We start from the raw sequence: 21145 nt of genomic DNA, 5'->3' as shown, positions 1-21145 counted from the left end.
CCCACTGTCTAGCATTATCAGAAAAATTGGACGGCAGCTCCGCTTCCACTTCCTGAGCCCACACTTCAATAGTTTCTGCAGCCCAAGTAGCTGCAATAGTGGGCCGAAGCACAGCTCCTGCAAGGGTGTAAATAGCTTTTAAGCAACCCTTCACACGCTTATCCGTTGGTTCTTTCAGAGAGGTTACGGTAGTTACAGACAGAGCAGAGGACACCACCAGCCACGCCACCTGCGAATCCCAATTCTTACTTAGCTCCGCAGCGAGGGGATAGCGAGCCAGCATCTTCTTGTGAGGTGTGAATTTCTTTCCTGGATTTTCACAAGATTCCTGACGTATGTCAACTAAGTGGTCAGAATGAGGTAAAACTTGTTTAATAACCATCTGACGTTTAAATCTATCCGGTTTCTTAGAGGTAACAACAGGTTCTGGGTCATCCTCAATTTGAAGAATCAGCCTGATAGCCTCTAAAAGGTCAGTAACATCCACCTGTGAAACAGATTCCCCATCAGAAGCATCTGGATCAGGCAGTCTGGAGGTCAAAGGGGGTATAGTCAGGAATCCTCAGGACTGTGGACAGGTGGACAAGGTAAGCCAGTGGCCCCCAGAGCATATCTTCCAAGTTTAGCTGAGGCGGCACATGGTCTAACTCATCTGGGAAAAGAGGGTATATGCAAGCTGGTAAGAGCCTACTGGTGTGCGCCAGGATTCTCTTCTCATGCAGGTAAGAGAGCAATGACATGTTTTACTTGCTTGAGGAAGAATATTGGAAAGTCAATACCAACAGAGCCATCCCATATCCTCAGACAGACGGACCTTTTCGGGTAATACAAATCGATTTCATACAGTTACCACCCTGTAGGAATTTAAAATATGTGTTAGTTTGTATTGATGTATTTTCCAACTGGGTAGAAGCATTCCCTGCTGCCACAAATACTGCTACGTTCACTGCAAAGAAAATTGTGCAGGAATTTGTGTGTAGATATGGTATCCCTAGAATAATTGAAAGTGACAGGGGTACCCATTTTTCAGGTGAAGTCTTTCAGGTCATGTGCAAACTGATGGGAATTAATAGCAAGCTGCATACTCCGTACCGGCCACAGGCGAGTGCAAAGGTAGAGAGAGTGAACAGCACTATTAAGAACAAGCTGAGCAAATTAATGGCTGAAACTGGATTGTCGTGGCCAGTAGCTTTGCCAATAGTGTTGTACAGCATCAGAACCACTCCCAGGTCTCCCCTTAACCTATCACCCTTTGAAATTCTTTTTGGTCAACAACCTCATGTAATGATAGACCCCCAGGATGATTTGAAATGTAATAATGAAGTGACTGTGAAATATATGGTTGGGATGAGCCAGCAGCTGAGAAACCAACAAAGAAATTTAAAGCTGGTGATTCCTGACCTGCCGAACAGTAATTGTCATGACATTGAGCCTGGGGATTATGTGATGATTCGAAATTTCTTACGCTCGGGTTGCCTCATAGACAGGTGGGAAGGACCATATCAAGTCTTGTTAACCAGCACGACAGCATTGAAGGTCACCGAAAGAGAGACTTGGGTGCACTCGTCCCACTGCAAGAAGGTCGCTGACCCGGAGAGAATTCGTGACAAAGAGCAGAGTGTAGAGAATCTCGTATCACTGGAGTGTCTGTTCCGGGAAAGTTGAGAGGCAGGACTGTTGAAGGGAATCTGAGCACAGAGAGTAACAAGACCTAGAACGGTTGTCGTACCACTTTCTTTTTTCACCTCCCCCTGCATTTTTCCTTCTTATTTTCCTCCTTTCCCCTAACGAAATGGATCGATCACAAGAGACTGCGTTTCGGGTTCTGTTAGTAATTCTGGTTTTGATAAGGACAGTTTGTTTTGGTGAGGTTCCCAGAGAGGTCGAGCAGGGATCTGGAATGTGGCACAAGCGCCACATTCCTGGGGACATCTCTACTGCGCATGTGCGAATCACTGGAAAAAAAGCCAAGTGATATTTGCTGCTCTGCAGCCAGCGCTGGGCCGATGGAGAGGGTAGTATAAATTAATGGGTGCAGTGTGTGTGCTATGTATTACCGCACACCTTGCACCTATTATAGATATGCCAATGACTATGGTTAATTCACACAGGTTACCAGTAAGGCAAATATTTAGCTGATGAAAGGTGAAAATTTACGCTGTATGTTTATGCAAACACCAACCCAGTATACATTCATTAACTATGCCTCACTGACCAAAATTTCTAACCCAGGTATATACAATGGCAAGCAAAAGCATGGCATTACAAATATATATGTACCATGAACAGCATTTTCATTAGACTTTATTTCATATAGTTTTAATCAGCTATTGACATACCTGTTGAAATTGTAGATATCCCGTATATTGCCAAACAGGGCTGACCGTTCTTCCGTCCCTAGGGAAAGCCTAGTTTGGTCAGAAATACAATTGAGATAATCCTGCAAAATAACAAAGAAGATAAAACATTTTAAGAAATCTGAAGACAAAAACAAATCCCTTGCAGGTCTCTTAATGGCAGACAGTTTTAATTGTGTGATATAAAATCTGTATATCAGTTTCAGGCTGTTATGTTTCTCTATTCACTGCTCCCATTGTGGATCAACAGAAAATCTATTATGAACGCTACAATGCTTTTCTGTTCACAGCAGAAGTAGACAAATGTTAAACAGAGAAATAGGTTATGATCTTTATTTTGATACACAGTAGTATATTCATATTCAAGCATCCCACTAGCTGCCAAAGCATGTCAATGTTATTCTCGCAATCAAGATTTATTATTTTTATATACATAAAAATGTTAATTAAGTTGCTCAGGTTACACATATTGATTTTGTTATAGTCCTCAAAGTTAAGTTAATTGTGTACATGAAAAAAGCTAAAAACTGATTTTTATTGATTACTATACTTCGCACAGTTATAAGCTAGCTATATATGACTTTGCAATTTCACTGTTAAGCTAACAGAATCCCATTAGTGTGCTTGGCTGATGACAGCACACACCATATTAATTGACTAATGAAATTTACATGAATGGTAGGCTTTACTCCACTAGTAATTAGCAAATATCCTAGTGTCATTTGTCTACATTCAGTTAATTGCAGCAGCAGAATGTAGACAAATGACCTGATCGCAGCGGCAAATTTGTTAGCTAATGGGCAAAACCATGTGCACTGAAGGGGGGGGGGGGGGGGGGGGGTACACAGATATAACATGTCCAGAGAGAATTAGATTCGGGTGGGGTGTGTTCAAACTGAACCATATAGCGCACACATAATCCGCAGCGCTTTACAGATAATATTTTGGCCATTCACATCAGTCCCTGCCCCAGTAGAGCTTACAATCTATATTCCCTACCACATGTACACGCACACACTTACACACTAGGATTACATTTTGTTGGTAGCCAATTAACCTACCAGTATATTTTTGGATTGTGGAAGGAAACCCACGCAAGTACAGGGAGAATATACAAAACTCCTCCAGTTAGAGCCATGGCGGGAATCAAACAGGATCTCAGTGCTGTGAGGCAGTTATGCTAACCATTACACTTTCCGTATCTGACAGTGTCCAGAAAATAGCAGGTAGTGAGAGCAGGGCTGGCAACAGAAATCTTGGGGCCCAGTACATTGATATCTCTGAAACCCCCCCCCCCCTTCCCCCGGATTTTATATTTTATCCAGTTGGTCATCATAGGGGTGCTTCGCAAGGTATTGCAGGTCGCTTTACCAGTTAATATAGGCAGTAATAGTCCGAGGACTTTACAGAGGGCACTCGCCATCCAATAGATTATAAAGATTTTATTGAGACATCAGCAACAGCAAAATGTGTCGACGTTTCGACCCTACCGGGTCATTTTCAACCACGTCCTACTATGCAGCCCCCACAGACAGCTACACACTGGTGAGATCAGTGAGAACTGGGTGTTTTATATTGTAAATACCAAATTGCTTTCTAACAAATATTTAAAATGCCCGCTCTAATATATATATTGTAAACGCCTGCACCTCTTATTACCATGTGCCATGAATGTGCGCTATACATAGCGAAACACTGCATCCCATAAGAGAAAACAATACACCCACACATTATCTGAGTTCCAAAGCTCATTGATGTATATATTTGTTATTAAAAGGATATGGATTCAATATATTACAATGTACAGTATACCTATAGTTACATGGTTACAACTCATACAGTAAGCAGTTAATACATAGTTACATACAGTTACAGCGATACAATTACCATATCTCTCTCATATAAATTTGTCCCTCCATATCACTCACTCTCTCTCTCTCTCTCTCTCTGTAAAATCATGCAGTAACTGGGCAGACAGCATCTCCATCATCGTCTGGGGAAAAACAGCAACTGCCTCCTGTGTGATCAGCAATGTGTTATATAGTTTTGGGGGAGGGAACTTTCTCATTCCTGATGAGTCACTAGTCTGTTCGTATGCTAAACAGATTCAGCCTTGAAGACATCAAAAGGGGCTGGCCTGAGCTTCCTGTCCACTGTCCTAATAAGAGTGATTTTAGGTTTCATACATTTAATCATACCTATTTGTTGCAGTGTCCTACAACTTAGTAACAAGTATCAAATGAATCTACACATTAGTCTGCTTGATTTAATACCAAATATGACAGGCCTATCTTGCATCGTTCAAATAATACACATACATGACATTACTTCATTATATAATTTTAAATCATTATGATGTCTGGCGCTTGATATTATTATAATTATGTCCTGTATGAAATAAGTGTCAAATGCATCTCTGTGGCATGTCCGTGTAAATTCGTGTGTTACCATATATTGCTGTGCTCGCTGCGCGTATTTGCAAGTATAGCGACTTATGTGTGTAGAGTTTGTATGTTCTTTCTATGTAATATTTTTTACTTCGAAAATATGTTAGGGATGCACCACATGTAACTCCATGCTGAGAGGGAAGGAATTCCATCATCCTCACGATGGTGCAAAGATCCCAATCTCACGGGCACAAGTGCTTTTGTCATATATATCGTCAGCTGTCCGTGTGGACTATATTATATCGTCATGACTACAAGACATTTTAGGGACAAAATGACGAATCATCAATATTCTATAAGATGTGCTATTGATACTGGAGAAACTGATAAACCGGTGGACAAGCATTTTCTTCAGTAGGGTCATCAGGTTTCCACTCTGCATTGTATGATCATTGATCATGTACCCAAACCACTGAGAAGTGGGGACAGGTTTTTAACCCTTAAAAAGTTTGAAACAATATGGATCAACAGATTAGACACAGTTGCCCACATGGTTTTAATGAGAATAATTCACTCACCATTTTTATTTAGGAAGCATAATGTGATAATATATACAAGTTCTGGATTCCTTTCCTTGGTCATAGGATAATTGACTTATTCTTTCTTTTTCCCTTTTTTATTTTTTTGAGAAGTACAATGTATTTTTTTACAAAATATATTATTTAGATTTGATATATGTAATAGATAATATCTATTATGTGTTTTATGTATTGATGGTGTAAAAGTGTTTCTAATATGTGACATCGTTGTGAGTAGCATTATGAGACTCCTCTTGACTCCTTTTTTCAGCTATATAAGGTGGGACAGATAATGTTTGATGGTGTAAGTGTATTGTGTAATTATACCACTTCTTATGCTGTTTTTATTGGTCATAAGGCATATATAAGCTTGATATACTTCATTTTAACGCTACACAGGGTCTTATACAGTACATGTTACAGGGTGGACAATTACTCCACTATGGCGCATTATTTATGCTGTGGGACTACTGCTATTGTTATTAGAAGATACTTTGGTTGAGTATATAACCTCTTGTTTCAATAGAGATTGCTGATGCATCTCCGGTGGATTGTGGTAATTACCTGTATATGCAATTTGGTAATATGCGCTGAGGCCATAATATAGTGGGACCGGGAAGCAATGTGGTGGCGTCATTTTGTATCTATGAATGATGAGGGTTGCTATGGTTACTTTACCCAGTGGAACGCATACTTCTGGTTTCCGGGTAGATTCAATGATGCACTTCCGGCCGGTGGCCAGGGATGTGGATGCGTCATTTGGTATCTACAAATGACTATGGTTGCTATGACTACTTTTCCTGGTGGGACGCATACATCCTGTTTCCGGGTATATTCACTGATGCACTTTCGGCCGTTGGTCAGCGTTATTTGTATATATTACACACCTGGTGTTTCGGTAAGACACAGGAGATCTAATTAATGTGGTATCTATTAATTATATGATGTGTGATACAGCGGTACCGATGCACATTATTTTGGTGAAAGTATTTATATGCTATTAACCATACAATGTCTGTCCCATTTTTAAACTAATTGATGAATGCTTATATTGTGGGGGGGTTTTCAACATACTATGTTAAATTCTTAGATTGTATAATTGGATCAATTAAACAATTGTTATATGCTTTATAAGGGAGCCTGGGAGGCTCTGTCGTATGCCTACAACCTGCATGCTGAGAGGATGTCTCATGTGGCTGTCTTGAAAATGACCTGGTAGGGTCGAAACGTTGACACATTTTGCTGTTGCTGATGTCTCAATACAATCTTTATAATCTATTGGATGGGGAGTGCCCTCTGTAAAGTCCTTGGACTTTTACTGCCTATATATATATATATATATATATATATATATATATATATATATTTAAAGCGCAACAGAATTTTCTGCGCTATATAGAAACTGTGAATAAATATATGTATTTATTTATCTATCTATCTATACACATAGATAAATACTGTATGTATATCTCTCCTTCCTCCCCCACACAACACCACAGTCTGTCTCTCCCCAATGATTCCATGCTGCATTCCCCAGCTTCCTCATCCCAGCCCTGTATTCCCTCACCAATCCTCTCTTAACCCAGGGAGAGACTCACCTGCACTTCTGAGTATCCAGCCCGAAAACATACAGCAAGTACCATGCGGCCCTCACACCCCACTAGAAGATGCCAGTGCAGGGCACGGGAATCCTGGCCAGCGGAGCTGCTGCCATGTCCCGTAACTGCCTGCAACAGAGCTGGACCTGGAAGAGCGGGCGCACACTCACACTGCACAGTCAGTGTGTGTGAGAGGCTCATGTCACTCTGAGGCTGCACGCACACCGCCTACAGCCCGCTGCCCTTTTTGGACAAGACGGCTCACATCCTTGCCGTGCACTAAGTGGTGTATCCTTGGGACCCGATACAGGTGTCACCTTTCAACCTCCCTGTGAGAGTAGCACGAGTTATAAGGCAGTCACACATAAACTAAATCTTGTGCAACAGACTCTGTCCAATCTGTCTACACATGACGGATGTGAATCCAACCATTACATACCTCCCAACATGACCCTCTCCAGGAGGGACAGAATTCTCTGCTCCTGGACTTCCCTCTGAATGTATGATTGCCATCACCTGTGCTGAAACACCTCGGCCTTGGAGGAGCTAGTGGAGTACAGCAGGCCCTTTGTGTCCGGTGCTGACAAAGACTGGGTAAAGAAAAAGATACAGAACCTGCGTACGGTGTTCCTCAAGGAACACAAAAAAAAAAAAAAATCGAACAGTCCAAAAGATCTGGAGCAGGTTCCTCCCAGGTTTACAAAACCTAGCCCTGGTACTACCCCATGCTGGAGTTTGTCCTGGACCAGAAAGCTACCCGGACAGGTTTCACCTCCCTCAGACTGCCACACTAGAGCCTGAAGAGGGTGAACTATCTTTGTCTGTATCTGTAAGTATATTTTTTTTTAATAAGTTTTTGCAAGTTCCATCATCAGTCCAACACAGTACACTTAAATGTGGTCCTCCTGCCAATCGACTGCACCCACCCCATTAAAATAGGCCTGGCACTCGTCCCTAACCTGTTTTGCCCGTAGACTGGCCCTAGAATGGAGTGGAGGTGGTTCCACAGAGGGAAATGGTGAAGTCTCCTCTGGGTGGTCTGGGTCTCCTGGCGCTGCTCTGGGCAGTGTCCTATGCTGGGTGGTTTTGCTGCGCAAATAGTTGTGCAGGACACAGCACACAGTCGCCACCCAATCTATCTTCTCCATCTGCAAATTGATAGCTGTTAGGAATACACGGAAGCGGCTAGACAGGATGCCAAAAGTGTTCTCTACAATTTGTCATGCCCAGGATAGCCTATAATTGTAGATGCGCTTCTCCCTTGAGGCCGTGCTTGGTTTGCTCCCTAGATGGCAAGTTTAGGGTCTTTGTGGTGAGCCGCTCGTAGAAGGTGGTATTCTTCAGCAACCCACCGTCTGATGCACGTCCATTTTTGCCAACGTCAATGAAGATGAATTCATAGTTGGCATTCACCACTGCCATCAGCACGATGCTGAAATACCCTTTATAATTAAAATAAAGGGATCCGCTGTTTGCAGGAGGGTTGATGCGGACGTGTTTGCCATCTATCGCTCCCCCACAGTTAAGGAATTGCCAGGTGGTGGCAAACTCCTCTGCCACGGCTTCCCATTCAGATGTTCTTGCAGGGAGCTATAAAAAAATAGAAATAAAAAATTAAAACATGTATTTTATACACTGTATTTTTTTTTTTTTGTATTCTACTACAGAGTAGAAGTGTGGAGATTCCCACCACCCCAGACCCCAGTCTACTGCATACAGAGGAATCCCAGACCCAAGATACGACCCCTGAAGCACCAGCTACCCCTGATACCTCTGCAGCACCAGCTCCTCCGCCGCACCCCCGGAAGAGAACCCCCCTAAAAAAAAAAAAACATCGGCCAGGAGGGTGAAGACCTCATTTTTGAGGAGATCAAGGCAAGACTTTCCCAGCTCCCCAACCACTACACAAGATTTTGGGAATTCTTGGCCTCTGTCATGCGCAACCTGCTACCTGGGCAAGTTGATCAGATTGAGCGTCTAAATTTAAAGATGATTAACAAGGCCCGAAAAGCGAAACTCCACGACAATGTCGTACTGTTTGACCATCTTCCTCTCACTGCTCCTCCCACCCAACCCCATCTCATTACACCCACCCAACCACAGCCTACTCCCCCACCCGTATACTCTGCTATGCTGGAGGCAGAGGAGGACATGCCCCAGTTTGAAATTTTGTAGGCATTTTATAAATCCCAATAAATATGGTGTGGTACAGGGTATATGGTGTGTTGGGGACAGAATTTTTTGGGGAGGATACACGCATGCTGTAGGTGCATAATAATGGTGCCGGGCCCATTCATTCTGCACTTTACAGCATGTGTATATTCTCCCAATCAAATCTGTGACCAAAACACCATATAGCCCTCCATCTTAAAGTACCACACCATATTTATTGGGAATTAGAACATTGTTAAGGCTCTTGTTTTAAAGTTATTGATTCCAAATAAATATGGTGCGGTATAGGCTATATGGTGTTTTGGGGGCAGATTTTTGGCGGAGGATACACGCATGCTGTAGGTGCATAATAGTGGGGCCGGGCCCATTCATTCTGCACTTTACAGCATGTGTGTAGCCTCCCAATCAAATCTGTGCCCAAAACACCATATAGCCCTCCATCTTAAAGTACCACACCATATTTATTGGGAATTCAATGTAAAATAAACTGTTATTTAATCATTTTAATTATTTTATTACATATATATATATCCAAATTGTGATGTCATGTTTTATTTTAATATGTGCCATATTGGCAAATCATTGCATAGTTTTTGCACAGTTGTTTAAGAAAAAAACAAAACAAAAAATAAAATAAACTTTTTTTTCTATAAACAGTTTAAAAGTAACTAAACAGGTGTGGTGTGTATTTTATTTACCTTTAAATACTGGTCCTGCAGCACCTTCACAATGGCCTTGCAGGTGTCAGGGATTATCCAACCCAAATCCTGGGGGAGATGAGGGTCCCGAACTTCAGATCCTCCAATGACCGCCCTGTAGCCAGGAACCTCAGAGTAGCAGTCAGCATCTCCTCAGCAGGGATGGCCCTCCGCATCTTGGTGTCCTCCCTCTCGATGTAGGGAGTCACAAGGCCCAGCAACTACTGGAAGGTATCGTCATCCATTCGAAGGTAGTTGCGATAATCTTCAGGGTTATTATTAGAGATGTGCAGCGGGCATTTTTCGTGTTTTGTGTTTTGGATTCGGGTCGTGTTTTGGATTCGGACGCGTTTTGGCAAAACCACCCTTTCAGATTTTTGTCGGATTCGGATGTGTTTTGAATTCGGGTGTTTTTTGTTTGTTTTTAAAACTCAAAAACAGCTAAAATTATAGAATTTAGGGGTAATTTTGATCCTATAGTATTATTAACATCAATAACCATAATTTCCACTCATTTCCAGTCTATTCTGAATACCTCACAATATTATTTTTAGTCCTAAAATTTGCACCGAGGTCGCTGGATGACTAAGCTAAGCAACCCAAGTGGGCGTCACAAACACCTAAGCCCATCTAGGAGTGGCACTGCAGTGTCAGACAGGATGGCACTTAAAAAAATAGTCCCCTAACAGCACATGATGCAAAGATAAATAAAAAAATAAAAAAAAAAGAGGTGCAAGATGTAATTGTCCTTGAGCCCTCCCACCCACCCTTATGTTTTATAAACAGGACATGCACACTTTAACAAACCAATAATTTCAGCGCCAGGGTCTGCCACACGACTGTGGCCGAAATGACTGGTTGGTTTGGGCCCCCACTGAGCACTGATGATACTGAGCACTAATGATACTATGGAGAACTAACACTGAGCAGCACGATTAGCACAAGACACTGTACTAGTATTAGTAATGTAGTATTACTGAGCACCACAAGACAATGAGCACTGATACTGAGCACTGATGATACTACGGAGAACTGACACTGAGCAGCACGATTAGCACAAGACACTGTACTAGTATTAGTAATGTAGTATTACTGAGCACCACAAGACAATGAGCACTGATACTGAGCACTGATGATACTACGGAGAACTGACACTGAGCAGCACGATTAGCACAAGACACTGTACTAGTATTAGTAATGTAGTATTACTGAGCACCACAAGACAATGAGCACTGATGATACTACGGAGAACTGACACTGAGCAGCACGATTAGCACAAGACACTGTACTAGTATTAGTAATGTAGTATTACTGAGCACCACAAGACAATGAGCAGTGATACTGAGCACTGATGATACTACGGAGAACTGACACTGAGCAGCACGATTAGCACAAGACACTGTACTAGTATTAGTAATGTAGTATTACTGAGCACCACAAGACAATGAGCAGTGATACTGAGCACTGATGATACTGAGCACTAATGATTCTGAGCACTAATGATACTACGGAGAACTGACACTGAGGAGCACGATTAACACAAGACACTGTACTAGTATTAGTAATGTAGTATTACTGAGCACCACAAGACAATGAGCACTGATGATACTGAGCACTGATGATACTACGGAGAACTGTCACCGAGCAGCACGATGCAGCACAAGACACTGTACTAGTATTAGTGAGCAGCACAAAAGCCCTCTGGAATTGTCACCCCCCAGATACCACTGTGACTGGAATGATGATGACCGATGCAGTCACAGGACACTACTACCAGAGCACCCTACAGCAGCAAGATGCAGCACAAGAGAGACACTGTACTAGTATTACTGAGCAGCAATAAGCACTGATACTGAGCACTGATACTGAGATTTGACACTGAGAGAACGTAGCCATGTCCTCTCTGTACCCTCTACAATGCACGAGTGAAAATGGCGGCGACGCCCGGCTCTTTATATGGAATCCGAATCTCGTGAGAATCTGACAGCGGGATGATGACGTTTTGCCTCGTTCGGGTTTTCCGAGTCAGGCGGGAACAACCGAGCCTGGCTCGGACCAGTGTTTGACACGTGAAGTTCGGTAGGGTTCGGTTCTCAGAGAACCGAACCCGCTCATCTCTAGTTATTATCCCTAATCTCGGTCAGGAGTGACGTGAGAGAGAGTCCCCCTCTTCATCAGCCACTCCTTGCTCCAAACAGACCTCAGCCTCTTCCATTTCAGATCCCTGTCACGTTTCAGCTTCATATAGCCATAGGCTAACAGAAGTTGATACCTGTAGGAATCCATCACAGAACAGGATAAAGAGCACTTTGTTCATAAAACCCAAACAAAGCAAAGCACGGTAGCAATGTGGAATACTCAGAAGGTATAAACCAGTCTCACTGGGGGTAATTCCAAGTTGATCGCAGCAGGAAATTTTTTAGCAGTTAGGCAAAACCATGTGCACTGCAGGGGGAGCAGATATAACATGTGCAGAGAGAGTTAGATTTGGGTGGGTTATATTGTTTCTGTGCAGGGTAAATACTGGCTGCTTTATTTTTACACTGCAATTTAGATTGCAGATTGAACTCACCACACCCAAATCTAACTCTCTCTGCACATGTTATATCTGCCTCCCCTGCAGTGCACATGGTTTTGCCCAACTGCTAAAAAATTTCCTGCTGCGATCAACTTGGAATTACCCCCACTATTCACAGAGCAGCAGTGTGCACATGGCTAAAATGGCTGCTGCTATTTACATGCCTATATTGCCCAGCCCCCCTAGCACCGTAATCCAGCCCACCAGATATATCTTATGATACATGTGAATGCATTGCGATAAATCGCATGCGATATGTCGCCACATGACATATTGCATGCAATAGATCGCATGCAAAAAAAGCCACACATGTACCAAATCGTATGGAATCGTATGGAACAGAGGCGGAACTACCGCCAGTGCAACCAGTGCGTTGCACTGGGGCCCGCCTCTGTCCAGGGGCCCAAAGCATGTAATAAGTCAAACGGACTCATTACATGCCGCTGTGTGCTGAGGGCAACCGCTGCCCGCAGCACACAGGCGCCCGGACAGAGAGGAGAGGAGCGCAGCAGTACGGGGGAGAAGGAGGAGGAGGGGGGTGGAGGAGGGAGCCGCAGCAGCGCTTTGTTACTGGTGGAGGCGCTGCTGCTGCTGTCCCTCTGCTTCACTATAGGCTGTCTTCCGAGAACAGCCTATGGTGAAGCAGAGGGGCAGCAGCGCCTCCACCAATAACACAGCACTGCTGCGGCTCCCTCCTCCTTCTCTCCTGCCCGGGAATCGTGACCAGAAGCTGCACCGAAGAGCCTGAGCCAGCGGAGAGGGTAAGTATAATTCTTTCTTTCTTTCTTTCTTTCTTGGGACGGTCTGCCGTAATGTGTAAAAAAAGGGGGAATCTGCCTGCCACAATGTGTAAAAATGGGGAATCTGCTTGCCGCAATGTGTAAAAAGGGGAAATCTGCCTGCCGCAATGTGTAAAAAGGGGAAATCTGCCTGCCGCAATGTGTAAAAAGGGGGAATCTGCTTGCTGCAATGTGTAAAAAGGGGAAATCTGCCTGCCGCAATGTGTAAAAAGGGGAAATCTGCCTGCCGCAATGTGTAAAAAGGGGGAATCTGCTTGCCGCAATGTGTAAAAAGGGGGAATCTGCCTGACGTGATGTGTAAAAAGGGGGAATCTGCCTGCCGCAATGTGTAAAAAGGGGGAATCTGCCTGCCGCAATGTGTAAAAAGGGGGAATCTGCTTGCTGCAATGTGTAAAAAGGGGGAATCTGCCTGACGTGATGTGTAAAAAGGGGGAATCTGCCTGCCGCAATGTGTAAAAAGGGGGAATCTGCCTGCCGTAATGTGTAAAAAGGGGGAATCTGCCTGCCGTAATGTGTAAAAAGGGGGAAGCTGTCTGCTGTAATGTGTAACAAGGGCACGCTGTCTGCCGTTATGTGTAAAAAGGGGACGCTGTCTGCCGTTATGTGTAAAAAGTGCACGCTGTCTGCAGTTGTGTAAAAAGGGGGACGCTGTCTGCCGTAATGTGTAAAAAAGGGACGCTGTCTGCCGTAATGTGTAAAAAGAGGAATCTGTCCGCCGTAAGGTGTAAAAGGGTCTCTACCTGGTGTAGTGGTGCTACTGTGCGGCGTAATTTGAATAATGGAGACTACTGTGCACCGTTTTATGAATTGGTATTATTTTGTGGCCACACCTCTTACCCACGAAGCCACGCCACTATGTATTTTTGCGCGCGCCTATGGCGCGCACTGCCCCTGTTTTGCATGCAGGGGTGGGGCTCCGATGCCGTTTCTTGCACACAGTGCTAAAATGTCTAGTTACGGCACTGTTGCTAGGTATCCATTTCTCTGGCCCTGAGCAGGTCCCCCTCATCAGATCCTCTCCAGGGGTGAGGGGGTGGACTTGGATGGGATGGGGGGGAGGGGGGCCAAAGCATTTTGTTGCACCTGGGCCCACCGCTCGCTAGTTCCGCCACTTGTATGGAACCACTCCCGGGAAGCTCCCAGGAGAGTTAAAGGGAAATCGCCTCCGACTTCAGCCTCAGACATATCGTTGCAATGTATGGAGCCCTTAAGTGCACGCAAATGACTGGCTCATTTTTGCCAGTAAGAAAAGAAACCCTAGTGTGGAGAAGCTGTATTTCCTTTTAAAAAATAAATAAATAAATAAATAAATAAATAAAGTGACATTTGCATATGTTACTGCATCTGTTTTGTCTGCACATAAATTGTTTTATTAGCCACCATGAAAGCACAATGAGACGTTTCACTAGTGTGTGGGAAACACTGCAATCAGCTTTTTCCATAAACAAGTTGCTGTTGCTCACCTTGCTCAGACTCATTTGGAAATGGTATTTATTTACACCTGTGAGACTCTGCCTCAAGCTACCCCTTCGTTTCACTTCCCAAGTTCGGGTCTAAATTATATATGCAAAGCCAAGCAGAAGAATATCCCCAGGGGCAAGAGTCCTGAGGATGACCTTTCTTTTATCTGGCCCTTCTTACTTTTTTTTTTTCTCTTCCAAAAGCAGATTCCGGTTTATGGCAGAAGATTAATAGGTGAAAGGAAAGACACATGACATATTCCAATAAACAGTCCAAAATAACAAAAACATAGCACTCTGAAATAGATATTTAGGATACAGTTTCAGTTACACAAATAAACTAAGGCTGTAGATGTCGTAAATTATATTATTTAGCACTGTCACACTGTAGACTACACAGCTCTTTTATTTAAGTTACTGTATTATTTATATAAGTCATAGACATCTGTAATATGTTTGATGTTGCTTGTATTAGCGAATACATTTGAATTCAGTTGCCATGTATACATTTACAATTGTTCATCAATCTCTTTCCAGTACAAATGCATACTAACAGTGTTTAAGGCTTTTCCATTAGATGTTCTGGAGATGTACTCGTACAGACAGTACTGTATGTAGCCCAACACTGGGGGTGATTCAGAGTTGATCGTAGCTGTACGAAATTTAGCACAGCTACGATCAGGCACACTGACATGCTGGGGGGGGGGGGAGCCACATATCAGTCTCTGCCCCGTTGCAGAAGTGCAAAAGCATCACACAGCGGCAATGCTTTTGTACTTCAGGAGTAGCTCCCGGCCAGCGCAGCTCCTGTGTGACATCACTCAGCCGCCGCGGCCTGTCCCCAGCACCGTCCAGCCACGCCTGCGTTGGCCGGACCATGCCCCTTAAACGGTGGCTTAACGCTGCCGCCCCGCCCAGCAACCGCCTCTGCCTGTCAATCGGACAGAGGTGATCGCTAGCTAAAGACAGCCGTTGGCCGTCTGGCATGCGTCGGCGCACTGCGACACGTCTCATGCGCAATTCAGGCCTGATCGCTGCTGTGCGAACACAATTAGCCCCACTGGCTTAACAGTAATGATCGTTTATCTTCCACTTTAGCACAGTAACCATTTCTTATGTCCTGTTGTGAACTAATCTATTACTACGCATCCTGACTATAATTATGGATAGTCTTATTATTAGATTCTATACTCAGTCCTGCAGTTTTAGAATATACGTAGTAATTTAATGGGCAGTTGGGTCAATAAAGAGCAATATAGCCTCAAATCGCCACGTATGCTAGCTGCTCAAAAAAAAAAGGACAATAATTTTGTTTTAAAATACCGCTGATTAAAATGATTGAACTAACTGAGAAACTACTTGAGAAAGCTAACCCTGATGCCTAACCACCCTACCCCCCTAACCCACCTTTCCCGCAACCTAAACCTTACTCGCCCCTCTCGCAGCCTAATCCTAACCATCCCCGGTGATGCCTAACCCTAACCTTCCCTCCCCGGAGTCTAACCCTAGCCCTCCCCCTGCAGACCAAATCTAACCTCCCCCCACCATCCTGGCTTACCTCTCCGGCGGCTCGTGAAACCATTGTTCGGGATCCCAGCACCTGTATTCCGAGTAGTATAGGGATTCAGACGTCTGTATTTAGTACTGCTGTGATCCTGACTGGAAAACTAGATCTTAACATATGTGGCCAGCTTCCAACTGTTCACCAACTCAAACAGCAGCTGTATCAAGCCTTGGAGAGAGATAAAGGGGAGAAAGATGAAGGGCCTAATTCAGCATGGAACACTGCTGCGGCAGCATTCGCATGCTGTTGCCCAGTGCAGTGTGCGCACACGCAGAAGCTGCACTGCATGTGAACACAGTGAGATGCGACGGCATCTCACATGTGCGAAAGCCTCTGCCTTATTGACAGGCAGGGGCGTTCGCGGGGCGTGAGGGGGCGTTGTGGCTGCGTTTTAGGGGTCGCGACAGCATTTGGGTGGGGGCGCGGACTGGACAACGTAGGCATGTCTGGACCGTTTGCGAGGCAGGCCGTGTCGGCTGCATGACATCACACGCCGCTGTGCGATACTTTTGTATGCTTGCGTGAGGGGGGGCAGGATCTGCCCTGTGCTGGGCGACCCGTGCATGTTAGTGTAATGGTTTGTAGATGTGCGATTTTTCTCACATCTACAATCCATGTTGAATTGGGCCCTTAGTACCAACTTTTAAGCTTCTGTCATTTTTCATGCACGCCCTGTAAAATTACAATTGGAGGCTGCTTTTTGGTTGGTATTTATTTCTCTCCAATACTTGATACATTTCACCTCCAGTCTCATGTTTTGAATTTTACAACAAGCTGTCAGAGGAATGGCTAAGCCTATTTTGAGCAAAAATACCAAACTTGACCAGATTTACCAAAGTGTAGGCAGCTTTACACTTCATTACTTCATTAATGCCATTAACTCTTATTATACACAATGGATCTTTTGTCTAAACATTGTGTTAGCTGTTAAGATTTGAGAAAATGCCAATTGTGACAATAGCAAATCTGACAAATACATGTGATATTCAGATCTGCAGCAGCTGTGGCTAATCACCAACTATACAAATCACTATAAACATGCATTGGCATCTAATCCCTCTTCTAACCTCATCACCTGCTACTCTCCCAGCACCACCTGTTTTCTACTTAACCTTAGCTGTTGCACCCCGAGGCAAAAGGTGACATGAGTCTTCTGGAAACACTGAAGAACATAAATACTATAGCAGTTGAGTGCATGGTTTTATATGACCACGTAGAACAATATAGGAAAAGTAAAAAACAAAAGGGTTATCAGTTTGAGCATCGAAGTAAAAGACTGTATTTACAACTTGGAAAAAGGCAATTACCTGAAACTATATCATGTGTATAAGGATACTCTGCAGGAAGTATAGCATGCTGTGCTGTGACATAGGATATTGCACATTTTCCTCATGGTGCTTTCCCATGTAACACTTAGCAGAGGATTTATTTCTTTTTTAAACAAAAAGAAGTATTTAATTCTATGCTTTCAATAAAATTAAAATGGGAAAAAATGCAGGCATGCGAGGTACAAATCAGCACGCACGCCCATGGACTTATCTATTAACAGATATTTATATAGCGCCAGCATATTCTGTTGTGCATACAACTAGGAACAAAACAGCGGTAAGACGAGACTGGTAATAACAGATAAAGAGGTAAGCAGTGTGTGCCCTGCTCACAAGCTTACAATCTATAGGCCTATGTATTCATCCTCCTTTCTGTGCATGCGCAAAATAATTTCATGCAAGACATGCAACACAAACTAGTTTAGTACTCAATCAGCCCCACTGTATGTAGCACTGACTGGAAGTATGAGGGGTAGTAGGGGGCTCACCGCTGCAAAATAGCAGGGAGTGGGGTTTTGCGTGCTGACAGGGGGCCCCATGTGGCACCGAATAGTCAGTTTAAAAAAGAAAATGGTTACCAACTTGTCATGACACAGGCTCCCTAGATTATCCGTGCCCCTTACATGTGTACTGTGTGTAGACTTTAAACAGATTTTACTTAATTGCTACACTGATTGAGCTCTGTGCTATGGGGGTCATTCCGAGTTGATCGTAGCTGTGCTAAATTTAGCACAGCTACGATCATTCACACTGACATGCGGGAGTCCGCCCCGCATGTCAGTCCGGCCCTCCCCCGCAGAAGTACAAAGGCATCGCACAGCAGCGATGCTTTTGAACTTCAAGAGTAGCTCCCGGCCAGCGCAGCTTTAGTGTGCTGGCCGGGAGCTACTCATCACTCCCCGGCCCGCGTTACGCAGCCGCTGCGGCCCGCCCCCCATTTGGTCCAGCCACGCCTGCGTTGGCCGGACCGCACCCATGAAACGGCGGCCAAACGCCACCGTTCCGCCGAGCGATCGCCTCTGCCTGTCAATCAGGCAGAGGCGATCGCATCCCTGCTACAGCCTTCGGCCATCTGGCATGCGCCGGCGCACTGCGATAAACAGCAGCGAACTGGTCAGAATGACCCCCTATATGCTTACGGTGGTTCTCACAAATTTCTTCCTCCGAAGTGACTGTTTCCCATGATATTTCACGATGCTTTTGGCTTTGAGGCTAGTGTGAAGAAATTAGTATATTTGGATACTGAATGTTGATGGAATTTATTGTTTAGAACTGAACACTTCTTTTGTAGCTCACTAAATTACATTGGGATGAGATCCCCTATTACACGTAACATGTGTTGATGCTACTTTCAATGTAGAGCTCTCTTGTCAAGCCATACTAGGGGAAAATAAGAATGACCCCACCCAGGTGACAGTGGTGAAGAGCAATACGACAGGCTGAACGTCTGTTAATACTATTCCAAGGAGCTAGAGTATATGCCACTGCGGGTGTAGATAAATCGGATATGGGTATGTATTGCTTTTTAAGCCAGGGGATAAAACCAAGTGTGTTTTCTTTATCTAGATCATTTTCTGCATCTAAAATAAGCTTAAATTGTGGTTTGGCACAAACTGTTGTAATATCTGCAGAACAGAGGCAGCCCCATACACCTGTTAAATCGCTTTACTCAAGAATGGTTTTAGTCATTCCATAATCATTTATTTATAATATAATTTGGTACCTTACATTTTAGGGTCTGGAATAATTACAGCATTTCTGGGATGACATTCAGGTTTATCGCATTGGTTTTACCTTTGCAGGAAATATAACGTTTTCCTGTGAGATCACAGTAATTAATGGTGTGACACCAAGGTTCTGTACGGATTCCATTTCCCACTGCATTCTAGTAGCTGAATTGTGACCAATCAACTTGCAATTAGATATGTGGCATACATTAAATATAATACAGGGAAAGAGGCAAAGGGTTTGCACGTGACTAATGGTGCATACACACGGTGCGATGCACTGAATGCCCGACATTGACTATGAAATCTGTCAGGAGCCCGGCGCCACAGACATAGTCAATGTTGGCCTGCCTGCACAGTCTATTTTTCTTGCGATGCCGATCCCGCGGGACCTTGCATCGGCATCGCAAGCTGTGTACACGGGTGGTATTCATGTGACCGCCGGTCAGCTGACCGACAGTCACATGACCTCCTCCACCAGCCCGACGGGTCACTATCCCAATGGTCGGCATGCCGACCAACAGGGACTATTTCCACTCGTGGGTGTCCATGACACCCATAGAGTAGGAATAGAACCCGTGGCGACCGCAGGTCGCCACCGAGCCGGCAGCGTGGTGAGCGCAGCGAGGCCGCAAGGGGCTTGCTGCACTCGCCCCTCCCCGCCGGGATCCCAACGTCGGTAAGCTGACCGGCAGTCAGGAGACCGCCGGTCAGCAGTAACTACACCCGTGTACACATGGTGTTGTATGCAATAACTTCCCTTATGATTTTGACTATATAGTCAAAATCATAAGGAAAGTTAGTGCATATCGCACCATGTGTATGCACCTTAATAGGACATTGTTTGGGAAGAGGGCAATTTAACCAGTCCAATTTTTCAGTGCCCGTATTGTAGAAGCAAAAGCATACAGACTCCAATCCTAATTAAGGGTACTGGATGCCCCAGGCTAATGCACTTGTATCTCCCCCAGCAATGGTATTACAGACAGAGCACAAAGCGTATGCTTGCTCAGGGAAATCACCATTCACATTGTGCAGGTAATGAGGGTTATACAACTGATATCTTTGATATAACAAGATGGCATGTGGTTTACAGTTTATTAAATGACAGGTGACTGTAGAAGAGTAAACGACATGGATGTCTTTTCTGCACGTATTAAGGGGCCTACACAATGGGCGACGCTGACGGGCAATATGAACGATATCGCTCAGAAATAAACGATATATCGTTTAGTGTGTATTGTAGGCACCAACGATGAGCGTCCCTGCGGTCGTTCATCGTTAGTTTCACAACATTTTTCAATGCAAAACAATTTGGACGATAACGATCATCATTCAGATCGTTGATCATCCAAATGGCTGCCATCACCCAGTGTGTAGCCCCGTTAAGATGCCGTTTAGCCAGCAATCTGTTTTAGTGAAAAAAACTGTAGAACACAGAGAAGAATAGACGCAGTGGAAAAAGGTTTGTGCAAAAAATAGACACCAGTGACATTACTTTATATAAGTAACACACGCATGTGCACTGCTTGATATACTTGGTATTATCCAGCTTATCGTATAGCTTTATATCATATATATTCTTCACAAAGGGAGGAACACCACATCTGGAATTCATCAAAGGAACATTTATTCCTATGTTCAAACTATTCTTTGGCACTGTGATTAGTATAACATTGGACTCCACACGTTTAACAGATTGCCCGTATCACAGAAACGGCTTTATACAATAATTTAAACAATCAAATACACTGTTACCTCTCTATTTATGAAACCAGTAATATACCATTTGGTAATATAATGCCACCCTAGCTCCTCACAATGACAATAGCCTATCAACAATCCATAGCTAGTTTATCATTTGCAGCCTTAATGAATGAAATCTAGTCATACACAGC

General features: G+C 44.0%; 1 protein-coding gene across 1 annotated transcript in view; it reads right to left on the bottom strand.

The window, feature by feature from the left end:
* Positions 1–21145, bottom strand: part of PLEKHG1 (pleckstrin homology and RhoGEF domain containing G1) — a 473068-nt gene that overhangs the window by 104608 nt on the left and 347315 nt on the right. The window contains 1 exon segment of the mRNA XM_063917905.1: positions 2340–2440. Within this exon segment, the coding sequence (XP_063773975.1) occupies positions 2340–2440 (101 nt within the window).

Source organism: Pseudophryne corroboree, chromosome 4 (assembly GCF_028390025.1).
Source record: "Pseudophryne corroboree isolate aPseCor3 chromosome 4, aPseCor3.hap2, whole genome shotgun sequence".
Taxonomy (NCBI): domain Eukaryota; kingdom Metazoa; phylum Chordata; class Amphibia; order Anura; family Myobatrachidae; genus Pseudophryne; species Pseudophryne corroboree.
This window is presented reverse-complemented; position numbering and strand designations above follow the sequence as displayed.